Genomic DNA, 13,681 nt, shown 5'->3' with positions numbered 1-13,681 from the left:
GCACAAAATTACGAAATAGCTTGTGCAGTACTATCTGTAGTGGAAGCGGAGACCGAAATGAGCCCAAAATTTTTGTTGACCTACGAACGCTTGCCAAAGATCACTAAAATCGGAGAAAGTGAGCAAATGTGTGCTGGAGTTGCTGACGACTAAGCCTGGGAGGACGCAACCTGCTCTGATACCAATTGTTGGAAAAAATCATTACACAAGATGATCCCCCAAATGCCCAAGCTTGCTCTCATACCAATTGTTGGACATGTGGCTACAAGAACGCATGCGAAGGTGGAAAAGATGAAAATGAATTCCAAGAGCATACAATATAGAAAATAGTATTACTGACTGTGCTAACACAAGGATAAGGCTTGATCGAGAATAATGGGTGTATATACAAGCCAAGGGAAAAGAACCTACTAGTGAGGAAAAAAGTGCCCCGTCTATCATAACTGTTTTCACACACATCACTACTAAGATATGGTAACAAAATACCCACTTGTAAAACTGCAACATTTACGTTAAAGAATGGATGAGTGTAATTGTCACAAGTAAATTAACTCCAATGCAATTCATTTGGATTCTTATAAAAGAACCCTAGAATTTTGATGATGAAAAAGACAACTTTGGCATTGAAAGAAATTGGTGTCAAGTTTTCCTCTATTGTAATACAAGAAGAAAGCAAGGCTTTGTAATTATAGCTAGCCAGTCTAAATATGAACGTGAAGTAGTTACGCTTAGCCTTTAGAAGATTAATTCCCCCAAATTTTGATTGTAGCTTTGCTTTGATTGACAACATGCAAGAATCTGACTTATCCATCTTAGTGTCGCCTGGAAGAGCCCAAGGATTGAGATATTTCATCTGACATACACATCAAGTGAAACTTTCTATTCTCCAAAAGTTCTCTCCTGCCTTGAAACTCCGTCAATAAGGTGTAGCAAAACATCAATATTTGAAGAAAACCGTTGCACTCGACATTTCCTTGAAGCCCGCTCTGATACCAATTCTTGGAAATATGACTGCAAGAATGCACCGAAGATAAAAAATAAGTCTAAAAGCAAACAAAATAGGTAGTATTATTGAGTATGCTAACACAAGTATAAGGGTTTTTCTAGAATAAAGGGTGTGTATACAAACCTCCTAGTGAGGGAGAAAAGTGCCCCGCCGGCTACCATATGTGTGTTAACGACATCATTACCATAATATGGTAAAAAAAAAGTACCCACTTGAAAATCAACTTAAAAATCAAGTATATAGCAATGCTACATTTAGATCAAAAAAAAGGTCAAATCTAATTGTCACAAGTTAATTCTGCTTCAACTCATGGTGGGCTTTTAAGAAACTCCAAAAGTTCATTGATAAAAAAACTGTGAGATTGAAAGAAAATTGTTTGTCAAGATTTCTTCTAGATTAGTACAAGAATAAAGCAAGGCTTTGCTCTATTGCAAAATGGTCTAAATATGAAGGTGAAGTAGTTAGGCTTAGCCTATAAAAGAATAATTTCCTCTTGCCTTTTGAATGTAGCTTTGCTTAGATTGACTAAATTGAAGATTTTTCCTCTTTGCTAAATGCATCATAACTACATGGAACTTTATGCTAGAACATGCAAAATAATAAGTAAATTTCATCCAATTCAATTCATGGCGATTCTTTAAGAAAAACTCTAAAAGCTCGTTGATTAAAAAAATTGAAAATGTTGACATTGAATGAAAATTGTTTGTCATGGTGTCTTCTCATGTAATTTAATATGAAAGCAAGGTTTAAATCTTATCGCAAAACAAAGTATGAAGGTGAAGGAGTTAGGCTTAGCCTATAAAAGACTAATTTTCACTTGACTTTTGACTATAGCTTCACTTTGATTGGCTGCATTGAACAATTTTCCTCTCTACTAACTCATCATAACTATATGTAACTTTATGCAAATACCTATGCAAGAATGTATGACGTCCATCTTAGCTTGATCTCCAAGAGCCCAAGCATTGAGATAATGCATTTGACGTACACATCAAGTAAAGATTTGTATTCTCCATAAGTTCCCTCTTGTTTTCAAACTAGTTAAATAAGATGTAGCTAAAGATGAAGATTTGAAGAAAACCGTTGCATGCAACACTTCCATGGATGCACAAGCCCGCTCTAATATCAATTGTTGGAAATATGGATACAAGAATGCACACAAAGATAGAGAAGATGAGAAGAATTTCAAGAGCACACAACAAAAGTAGTATTACTAATTGTGCTGACATAAGGACAAGGCTTGCTCTAGAGTGATGGGAGTATATATAAGACCAAGGAAAACAACCTTCCAGTGAGAAAAACATGTCCCAACTCTCATAAGTGTGTTCACACACATGGCTACCAGCATATGGTAGCAAAAGTTCCACTTGAGAATCCCTCATTAGATCAAGCATACAAAAGTGCTACATTTACATTTAAAAAGGGTCGAATCTAATTGTCACAAAAAGTAAATCTATCGCAATTCAATTCATGGTGATATTTTAAAGCCTCTAAAATTTTGTTGATAAAAAATGAAAACTTTGAAATTTAAAAAAAGATGTCAAGATATCTTCCATTGTAATATAAGAAGAAAGCAAGACTGCGATTGTATAACTAACTGCTCTAAATGTGAATGTGAAGTAGTTAGGCTTAGCCTACAAAAGACTAATATCCCCCCCGACCTGTGAGTGTAACTTCACTTTGACTCATTGTACTAAAGAAGTTTCTTCTTTGCTAAATGCATCATAACTACATGTAGCTTTATGCTAAAACGTGCAAAAAACCCAAACATGAATCTATGACTTCACCATCCCAGTGTGATCTCCAAGAGCCCAAGTATTGAGATATTCCATTTGACATATACATCAAGTAAAGCTTTGTACTCCCCGTATGTTCTCTCTTGACTTCAAATATACACACCAAATAAAGCTTTGTATTCTCCATAAGTTCCCTCTTGGCTTCAAACTGCTTCAATAAGGTGTAGCTAAAAATCAAGATTTGAAGTAACTGTTGCATGCAACACTTTTCGGTATGTTGAAGCGTGCTTTGATACCAATCATTCAAAGTGTGACTGCAATAATGCATGAAAAAAGGAGAACATAAAAAAGAACTCCAAAAACACAACACAAAATGTAGTATTACTAAGTGTGCTAACACAAAACTCGGTATTACTAAGTGTGCTAACACAACGAAAAATGTAGGATGTGACCACGATTCTAAGAAAAGCTTTTTGAGGCAAAATTAATCTTGACAGATGCCATGGACGATGAAAGAGGACATTTACAACTCTACAGAATATTACTAGTTTGTGGTCCATTCTCATGAAGCATGAGCATGGTCGCTCTCGCTCGCTTCCATATTCGGAATCTCAAATTCACAATATGAAGCTGGATGGTAGGTTAAATGAAAAGCATTCAGCCTTGACAAACCACTTTCAAATGGACCACTTATATCTATATTTTTCAGCTGAATACACAAAAAAGATATCAATTTCATGGGCATCCAATGCTAGAGCACCCTTGCTACACATCGTAACTCGCATCCTCCACCTAAAGGTTTTCAATCTTGCCACTTAGGGCTACCTTCAGAGTGTGTGCCATCTTCTTATATAGGATGAAGACAAATTTAAAGGATTTGCAAGAAAGGGGTTTAAAAAAACCTTGATTAACAAGAGACAGTGCAAAAACTTTCAGTTCTCTAGCTCAAGATGACATAGATGACAAATGTGCTCTAAGTCTTACTCCTGACATCTTCATGTCTTAGTACAGGTGTCCACTAGGGAAGCTTACACAAGAGACGAAGCCGATTTTAAGAAAATTCCAACAAGGTGCCCATGATTATCAAGGTGACCATGATGTAGTCAATAAGACCTAACATTTGTGAAACTGCCGTGTCTACTATGAAAATGCCATGTGACAGATGACTTATTGCATAACAAACTGGCGACTTTAAAAACAAAGTTCTTTCAATGTGCTTCCACCTCTCTCTCTCTCTCTCTCTCTCTCTCTCTCAACACAGATACGACCAAAGGCCAACAATGGCTTTACTCCAAAAATAGACGAAGAATATTTGAAATGCTTCAAAGTTCTTATTACTGTTTTGGCATAGATTACAAAGTTCAATAGGATACCAAATCACAAATTAGGTGAGCTGCCATTGTTTCTATGTCATTGAGAGATTCCATTGATGCTTTATCTTTGTCTTCGTAATAATCCACTTCTCAAGACAAAGCTTTGCATATACTTCTCCTTGCCAAAGCTATCAAGAAGCACTTGCAAGGAATTAAGCTCTAGCAATCTGCTTCTGGAAAGAAAACCAGGAAGCAATTTTGTGCATATAAACATTGATAGCGGAGGTAGACAGTACGTATAGCTTGATCAAGTGTGTAGATTTAGCTGTGTTCAAAGTCATTCCAACACGACATGTGGATCAGGATGAAACACACATCTGAATCTTCTTGTTGACGTCCACTAGATCTGTACAGGGACAACCAAGAGCGTGAGCTCTCAATTCAAAAACAAATTATTTCAACTGATTAGAGGCTGCAAAACAAAACTGAGAACCAATGTTCCGAGCATTCACTGTACAACCCTACAATGGACACCAATTTAATGTTCAACTTGCCAGGAAGCTCTTGAAAATCAGGATAAATGCCATTTTGATCGATCTCATGATGATGTGGAGTGACATACATCCCAACAGTGAGGATCACTCCTGAACCGTCACTAAGTTCAAAAACTGATTGAATAAGACCCTGAGCACATACACAAAAGCCGATCAGACTCCCCAAAAAATTAAACCAGAGTTCCAAACTAAGCACAAGGTCCATACTAGGACTACATGACAGCAGGCTCACCTTGCCAAAGGTCCTATGCCCCACAAGAACTGCCCTGCAGTTATCCTGTAAGGAAGCAGCAACCTGCATTTGTCGATAAATGCACTCTTTGTTATTCAGAATGCACCTTTTTGAGGTGCACGCCAATGACACACTAGTGGACCCCAATTCAGTACCCAATCTGTGCATGCATAAAAATGATACATAATAGCATTTCAATTGATACAGTAACCAATTACATGCACCATAAGATTACCCAGCGCAAATACATACTCTTTATAAGACATCTAGAATACTAAGAGAACAAAACCGCAGGTACAGCTAGCTTGAGAACCCAACACACTTGATGAATGTTTTGCACACATCAGCAGTCACTTATTCTGGAAAGAACATTAACCCTCTCTACCCATTCACTGCTGCCAATGCACAGCACAGCAATTAGCTGATAATCTGAGGACGTCGGACAGGACTTTTGAGTGTACAAAGACAATTAGAACTCTTGCAAGTATTACTGGGGGTTGTGTGAGGGTGTAGACTGGTTCGTCAATGCTATTCGTCCACATATCAGCACATGCTTGAGGAAACTACCATACTCAAGAAAGTGAGACTACCACATAACGTTGTAACACCAAGAGAGTTGACAAGAAACACTTTATAGACAATTGAGCTGTGAAACAAAGATTTTTCGATATGATATTCATGGCTACAATTCCCTTGATGGTGACTCCTATTTAACATTCCCTCCCACACTCATCAGTCTCCTACGCACTCAAGCATGGTCTTTGAAAAGTAACAGCATTGATTTCCTCATTAACAAACCTTCAAGACATTATGAAAATACATTGGCTTCGCACTTACAATTTCACTTGCACTTGCAGTATGCTCGTTCACCAAAATCTGCGAGACAGGGGAATATTTAAAACACAGAAGATTACACCCATTTCACTAAACAGAAATCTTTTAGCCTTACAACTAAAGGTGCTTTTGTCAGAGGAGGACTTTTCGCAAAAATACCCTTCTGATCCTGTGGGTTCCTGGAAACAGTATAGACTACCTGGCCATGAAAATGATTTAACACAGAGTAAGATTTTCTTGTCAAAGAATTTAGGTTCTTCAAAAACTTTTAAGTTCTAAAGCAAAGGCTATTGGTCGAAACCAAATCACGATACTTGAGAAACATCAAGTAGATTAGTAAACGATATTCAAATAATCCATCTATGGCCAGCAAAAAATATAACATAATAAATTGAATAGCCACTTGTCACACTCTTACTCCCTTTGTATCTGCTTACAGTCGTCACTGTACTGGTTCTTATGGGTCATAGAAACCGCAAGACAATATTCTGAAACAGGTTGTGTACTTGAAGGGAAATAGTCTCCAGATACGCTCATCTACATATTACAATGTTCACAAATCCTTGGATTACAGGACGCTATGATGCCACTGTCAAGCACACAATGATGCATGATTAATAAAACATAGGCTACAACCATGAAGCCAGCTGCCTGCAGGAAAAGGGGACAAAAATAATACTAAATTTGCACCTTCTATCTATGCACGTCCAAGGACTATTGGTGACACCCATTATATGGGATCATTTCAAGGACTACACTGTTTCTACTCAAATGTATCAGTTTTTGCAATATCTTAAACATCAAACAATCGAAATATCCTTCTATTTGAACTCTCATGATAACTAAGAGATCTCCCTGATGTTTAGATTGCATGGCAAACAAAGGTCCAAGATCTTACGAGAGGATGATGAATCCTTTCAACATGCCCAGAATGCTATAACATTTGAGTTGCAATCCAATCTTGGCGAACAAACCAAAAAGAGAGTTACAAACCATGGCAATTGCTTAAAAGAGCGATTGCTTAAAAGAGCATCCTCAAGTTCTTTAAATTAGAAGGTGCCAATGTTATTTTTGCGAGAGGTTGATGACATAAGGCCATAAGTGATACACTTAAGATCTACCACAAGACTTTGGCATACTGTTTACTCCTTTGAGATCCCTGTGTCTTGAAAATCTCCACTACAATTACCAGTAGACGTCTTGATGTAGCTGGTTTCAAAACAAATGAATTGAGGCAAAGCTGGCCAACCACTTTATGGCATGTGGGCATGACAATGGAGCCTAACCAAAGTGGCTATGTGAGTTCAAAACTTACAAATCACTAACAATATGCTCACGATAGAACGGACAGCTTTCCACTTCAAAACAGGTGTCAGAAAAAACAACGAACGCACATACAAACAGTGCCAAAAAATTACAACCTACATTCTTACCATGACCCTTAAATAACAAATCCTTGTTAAGATTATTAAAACTACAAGAAACAAATTTGAATGTTACTAGGATTCTCTTGCTACTTGCTGGACCTCTCCCCCCCCCCCCTGCTTCTCCCCCACGCGCCCCCCCCCCCCCATGTAAGGCTCGATTAAGTATTTTTACTTTACACTATATTTCCCTCTTTGCATCCATGTTGTCGCTCTGTAGTAATCTCTGTAATTCATTTTCAGCGTCATGAAGCTTTTGTCTCATAGCAAGCACAATTGGGATGACCCTAGCATTGCTTGCTTGGACAACCCTCGCAGCTTTAAACTCTGATTTTGCAGTTAGAAGATGTTCTTTAGCATCTTGCAGTTGTTTGCTGAGAATTTCAGAGGCAGCCTTTATGTGCTGCAAATTCTCAACGCCAAAAAATGACAGGCTTTCAGCCTACTGGTGAGTGCTGTGGCGAGAGATGGGTGTCTCCTTGGTATCCTCCTTAATTCCGGCTTGCGCCTCCTCGATGTTTTGACATACGTTGCGCATCCTCCACTTTTCGACATGGGCCTCATAGTACCCTTTCTCTCAGAGGTCTTGCAAATGCTAATGATTAGTTGCATTCATAAGCAAAACATTAAGTTAGTGTGCTTATCTAATAACTAACGTAGCCAACACAAGTATAAAATAATACAACACAAGTAGATTGATAAGATGCTTAATTTGTACAATGAGTTGTGTGCTTATATAGCACTATGAGTGTGTACCCTCAAGCCACATGTTGAGCCACATGTCCTAATACATGGCATAGAAGGTGGCACTCTTAGATAAGAGGTAGTGGCACGTAGGTGGCACATAGGTAGTCATGCAAAGTGTAAGGTTGCTTCCCACTAGAGTGTGTGAGAGTAGCACCATTAGGGGCAGTTCACATAAGCATAGGATGGAAGCGGATTTAACCCTACCCCCCGTTTACCCAGCCGTTGTCCACCCTCTTCCCCTTTCCTCGAGGTGCCCCCCCCTACTCGCCCTCTCGTTGCCCTCACTGCCTACCCCCTCACTACCCCCCCCCGCTCAACCGACTCACAAGTCGGACAACCAGCATCTGCAAAAGGTACTACTGTTGACCGCTCCAAGAGAATGCATTATAAATGAGGGTAAAGGCATCGAAGAAAGAGTCGGAATTCTGAACCTCCGGTCACATACCACATGCCAAAATATCCAAGCTGCTACGGGAAGTCGAAAGAATGGGACAACCGAGGCTACTGAGAAAGTAATTGTCCGATGACGAAGAACCAAAGAACTGTGCATCAGATTTGAGAGTGAAACTGCTATTGATCTTCATCTGTCTAGAAAACCACCCGAGAGAGTATCACCCCACTCTTAGAGTGAATTGGGAATAAACTCCAGCAGAAAGAAGTACACATCAATATTGAGACTGGAGCTAACATGGCAAGATCAAGAGAAGATCCTGCTCCCAAGCTCTGCAAGAGAAGAACAAGGTGTTGTAGAAAGCCACCAAATAAATTGTCCATCATGTTTGCTTTACATGGAGTCACAGAACTCTAAGGAAGTAGTGTGCACAAATTGACTCCCAAGCTGGCTCCACGTCCCCCTCTGAAGGGAGAACACATGAACCATGGATAATTGTCATAACTCTCCAACAGTCTCTACCTGTGTAACTAGATCACCAAAGGGAGGTGAATCCAAAAGGAAATATACATGTGGAACCTAGAACCAAATCTGGGAGCACCAAGAAGACTGTCTTCCCTCTTTGAAGAATGCCGGCTAACTATAATTGGTTCCTAGTCCAAGAAGGACCACTATCCACCTGTACGAAACAACATGCCAGTCTAAGGATAAGGAAAGTAGGTGTGTCCTGAATGGTATAGTCTCCAAGGATCAATTTGGAAGACAAGGCATATGAAATACTTGTCGAATGCACTAGGAAGAGCAACCGTCGCACCACAAATCTGAAAGACGAGACAACCACCGAAATGGCTAATGAAGAACATCCGCCAAGATACTAATTGCACTAAGACGTAAAGCACACCATCCAAAGCCGCGAGAAATGGGCAAGGAAACTAGGGACTAGCAGACCCCCTACATGGTACTCTGTTGAATGAAGCACCGGTAGTCGACTGAAGATAATAACCTGGAAGCCCCCCTCTAAAAGAGAAGTATCCTCAAAAGTATGCTCTGAGGTAATAATTTATTCAACCACACATCGGCATAGAGCAAACACTATCACTGAAAGCTCCAAAGCTAAATCCGACAGCTCCCCCCAGGATAGAAGGCCCCCTCCTGCTCAATCCTGGAAAAGAGAATGAGTACCACCAAAAGAAATCTGAGACAACCTGGAGTAAAACTACTTCCTCGTAACTGAATAGCAACACCTGAATCTCGTGGAACTCGAGACTCAAAGAGAATCACACCATCGGTAAACTCTGACTACTAAGAATAGGAAGATCTAAAGGTCATCATCTGAGAATCATGTTTGCCAAAGAAGCCGTCGGAGTCTAGATAGGACCTAGCTACTCAAGCAAACTCCTTGAGATCAAACCAAATGTCTGCCACCTCTTTGCATCTGCCAAGATCAAACCTGTAGGTACAATCCAATACAACATGCCAAACTACATACAAACTCAGAAGAGCACTGTTGTAACTTGCTTCCTTAAAATCTCCACCAAAATTGTCCTTCGTACTTGTATTGAGGAGAATATACCCAAAATTGAATTGTGCAATCAATATCCAATACACAACATAACTCCAATACTCAAGGGAAGAGTAAAGGAACCAGCTCGAGGGAAGGCCCGTGAAGAACGTTGGGGCTTATCTCTAACATGCCAGAAAGCTGGAGCCTGGACAAAAAACTGCAATAGAAAAGAACCTGCTATACTAGCCAGCCGTGGCCAGATCTCCACCCGAAGGGCCGCCCCCAAGGTACGAGCTCTCCAAAGGGATACATGGAAGAAGCATTCGATTGTTGCTCACTACAGGAGTAGGAACTAGATGTCCCCACCAATTGTCGACACTACGTGCAAACCTGTCATCCAAAGAATCTCGACAAATCTGTTGTCAAGCAGTAAGAAGACCGCCCATGGAAGGTTGAAAATCTGTCCCAAAACTGATGGTAACTAGCTCACAAGGATCGTAAACTGTCCCACAACTGATACTGACAAGCTCGCAAAAGGGCAAAGGAATGACCAAATTTGTAGGCCCACACTACCAGCAAGGAAGGAGAGAACATGGGGATAGGAGAAGTCCACACTCCAACATTGTCATTGTCGGCTAACAGTCTGGCATCACATGCTCCACCTCTAAACCTCATCCAGGGAAGTCGGATGATCAAAGAAGAAGTGGTTCTAGAGATAGAGGGATGTAATATTTTTAGCTAAGGCTACAGATAAATGAAAATGATTTTTGTGCACACAGAATGAATTTATTTAATGAACTTATGAATTTATTGGTACCAATTATGAGCAGGTAAATTTTCGGGTGCAATGCGCCATCTGGAAAATTATCCGTGTCCAGATAGTCTGATAAGCAGAATAGAAGCTAGACAAAGTGCAAAACAGATCAGAAAAAGCGCATGAATAAGATGGTGTCCCTAGTGGGTTCAGAAAAATTATAATTAATTATATTCATTGTGGCCTCCCATGCAAGTGGCCGGCCGGACACATTGTAAATACATCCCGGCGGGAGCTGGCAGATTGAGTCGGAAGAGATATAAAATCGACCGGGTTGATAATGCCCCAGAATGGCCTGGAAAAGTGGGAAATAATGCCCGTTTTTAAGTGCAAAGGTTATAAAAACCTTATAAATTCAATGGTCGGCCACTTTGAACGCGGCCATAATTAATAAACTATAAAAAAAATTCAACTCTAGCGTTAAAAAAAACTACAGATCAACGTGGAAACATTTTAACAAACTCTCTCCCCCTCCCGCATGCAACGCCAAGTGCCCAGAACACTCGCCCAAGTATAAAAAGTTGTTAGCGCTACCTCCTGGGGGTGTTCTGCAGAAGCTAACAGGAAAAGAGAGCTTCCTCTCTCTCAGCATCCAGTTCAGCCCGTTCTTTCTCTCAACACCAAACTCGTGCGCAGAGCTCTTGTGAGAGCCGTGCGAAGTTCACACAGCTCCCGGCTAAGGCCGCGGTCACAGAGGAGACCCCAACCTGCACCACAGGCCCAGCCCCAACCCTCAAAGCCCCAACCCTCAAAGGCTGGCCAGCAACAGCAGGCAGAGCCACGGAGTTCACAAGCAGCGCCACCCTCCGAGCCTGGGGCTCAAGCGGAGGAGGGTTGGCAGCATGTTCGTGGTCGACGTGGGCAGGGGCCACCATGCCAACCTGGCACTCAGAGTGGTCCTCAGGCACTTGCCCAGCAATAGTGGGTTCCCACGGAAAACCGATTCGACCCTCTTCAACAGGATGAGGTCCCTGCTCCAACCTCCACCTCAGCTTCACCCTCGACAACCCCCCCCCCCCCCCCCCCCCCCCCCCTCACCTCCTCCCGCTCCAGTCCCTCAGTCGTCCCAGGGGGCAAGGCCTTCTTCAGTTGCTGGGAGATCTCTTGGCAGCGCGTTTGCCACGAGTCGTTTGGAGAGAGGGGCAGCCTTTCTTGCGACCTCCTCTGCAGGTGCAAACGTCTCCCTTTGCAGCAGTTCCTCGTGGTCTAACGAGCTTCGACATTCGTCGGCATTGGGATTTCTTTACCTATGACTTTACCCGTTTTCGCGGCGACCCCTCACCAGACCTTGAGGCAGCCTGCTTCAGAGTTCATGTACTGTTCCTTGCAGCTAGGGGGATAGAGGCCTTGGACTCAACGGTTGGCTTCGCTTTCCCCTTTGCGGCAGGGACCAGGCTGAGGGACTATAGACTCAGTGATGGAGTGGCTGCAAACACAGGCCCTAGAGTTCTCTCACCACATGGGAGACCTAGGAGTTACAGACATGCTTCATACTCTTTGGCCATTGGCCAAGTTTGTTGTGACACCTCCAGACACAGCAGGATGTAGACACATTGTGGTTCACTTTTTTGCTGACACGTAGAGTTCGCCATGCTATGTACACATACATGAGGACTCTTGGACAGAGGAGGTTGCTTTGCGCACGGCTCAGTCTACTTGGGCTTGGGTTGGACACTCTTTGCAGTCACGCCTATCTCGAGGACGCTCGGATGCGGATCACTCCCCATCCAAGCCTGCCTTGAAGATAGCACGATTAGCTGCTGTGGCAACATCAGTTCTCTCTCGTTCCCCATGAGGATTGTCTCATGGAATGTACAAGGACTAGGTGGGCCCCAGTTTCAGCGTCAGAGGGGCCGACTGTGTCAAGAGCTTCAGCGCTGCCTCGTGAGAAGAGAGATTGACCTACTTATGCTACAGAAGCATCATCTGTGTGAGAGCCGCATTAGACGTTGTGGTCAGCTTTTGCGTGGACGTTATGAGACTTTTTGGTCAACTGCTTTTGGACCTGGAGACATCCAGGGTGGGGTATATATGACTCTTGCGGATTCTTTGCAACAGGCCATTGTGGGCAGAGGGATTATTGTGCCAAGCAGGGCCCAGTGGATCACTATGCAGGTTCAAGGTTGTCTCGTGGGCTTCCTGAACATATATGCGCCCAATGTGGCGAGTGCACGTGCAGATTTTGGTCTTAGATTGTTGAGTCTCTGCCGCAGGCAGAGCAATGGTGCATAGGGGGTGACTTACAACATGTCGGAGGAACCCTCTGACAGGATTGATGGTAGCCATACTATTGTGCATGGAGTTGAGCTGGCAGCTTGGGAGAGGTTTTGTATGACTCTGCGGTTTACATGTGTGTGGCAGCATTCCAGTTTTGTGAGGCCCCCAGACAGCATGGCCTTCTCTCGTTCGGACCGCAGAGTGGGAGGCGTGAATCTATCTCGAATAGATCTCTTTTACACTAGTGACCGCTTTTGTGACTTGGGTGGGACAGTAGGCATTCTGGCAAGGACCTCCTTTTCGGACCATGCTCCAGTGATCCTTACAGTGACTGATAGACATAGGAGGGGGAGCACGATGCTTCGCATCCCAAAGAGGGTCTTGCTGGACTCAGCGCTTAGAGAGCGAGTGGAGGCTCTTTGGACAGAGAGCTTAGACATGCAGGATTCTCCTGCTCACAGAGTGGCCTCAGGACTTGCTCAGCTTAGTCGACTCTTTCTCCAGGAATCTTCGGCTCGCCTGGCTGCAGCGAGAGAGAAGGAGCAACGTCTCCGACGGGGCGTTGCTTCCCTGCAGAGGATGCAGGAGCAACATCCAGGCAGTCCTTGGTTGGAGGAGCAGTTACAGCAGCCTCGCCAAGAGCTGGCTAGCACAGAGGAGAGGCGCCATGAGTTTGCTTTCCATCGACAGGCATCTAAGTGGACCCACGTGGGTGACAGAGTGACAGGAGCTTTCTTTGAGGCAGTGGGACCTCGACATTCGCATGCCAAGGTAAGTCAGTTGAGGAGGCCCGACGGGTCAGTTGCTTTAGAGCCAGAGGACATGCGTACAGTTGCCACTGATTTCTACCGTGATCTACTGTCTGCAGAGCCTCAGTCAGAACGTCAGGATGCATGCAGAGAGCAGGTG

The 13,681-nt window shown here is 42.8% G+C and overlaps 1 protein-coding gene across 2 annotated transcripts in view; it reads right to left on the bottom strand.

Annotated features, from left to right (window-relative positions):
* Positions 1-4,006: 4,006 nt before the first annotated feature.
* The window catches only part of LOC147421407 (carboxyl-terminal-processing peptidase 1, chloroplastic-like), a 70,183-nt gene continuing 60,508 nt past the window's right edge, over positions 4,007-13,681 (bottom strand). The window contains exons 8-12 of one of the 2 annotated variants that reach the window (XM_086502586.1): positions 5,791-5,874; positions 5,679-5,717; positions 4,842-4,904; positions 4,610-4,739; positions 4,007-4,461 (exon numbers count right to left, since the gene is read on the bottom strand). In XM_086502586.1, the coding sequence (XP_086358712.1) occupies positions 4,415-4,461; positions 4,610-4,739; positions 4,842-4,904; positions 5,679-5,717; positions 5,791-5,874 (363 nt within the window). In that variant the 3' untranslated portion in view covers positions 4,007-4,414. The other variant, XM_086502587.1, reaches the window with a different exon arrangement.

The sequence above is a fragment of the Adiantum capillus-veneris genome, chromosome 27 (assembly GCF_014529385.1).
Source record: "Adiantum capillus-veneris isolate H3 chromosome 27, ASM1452938v2, whole genome shotgun sequence".
Classification (NCBI taxonomy): domain Eukaryota; kingdom Viridiplantae; phylum Streptophyta; class Polypodiopsida; order Polypodiales; family Pteridaceae; genus Adiantum; species Adiantum capillus-veneris.
This window is presented reverse-complemented; position numbering and strand designations above follow the sequence as displayed.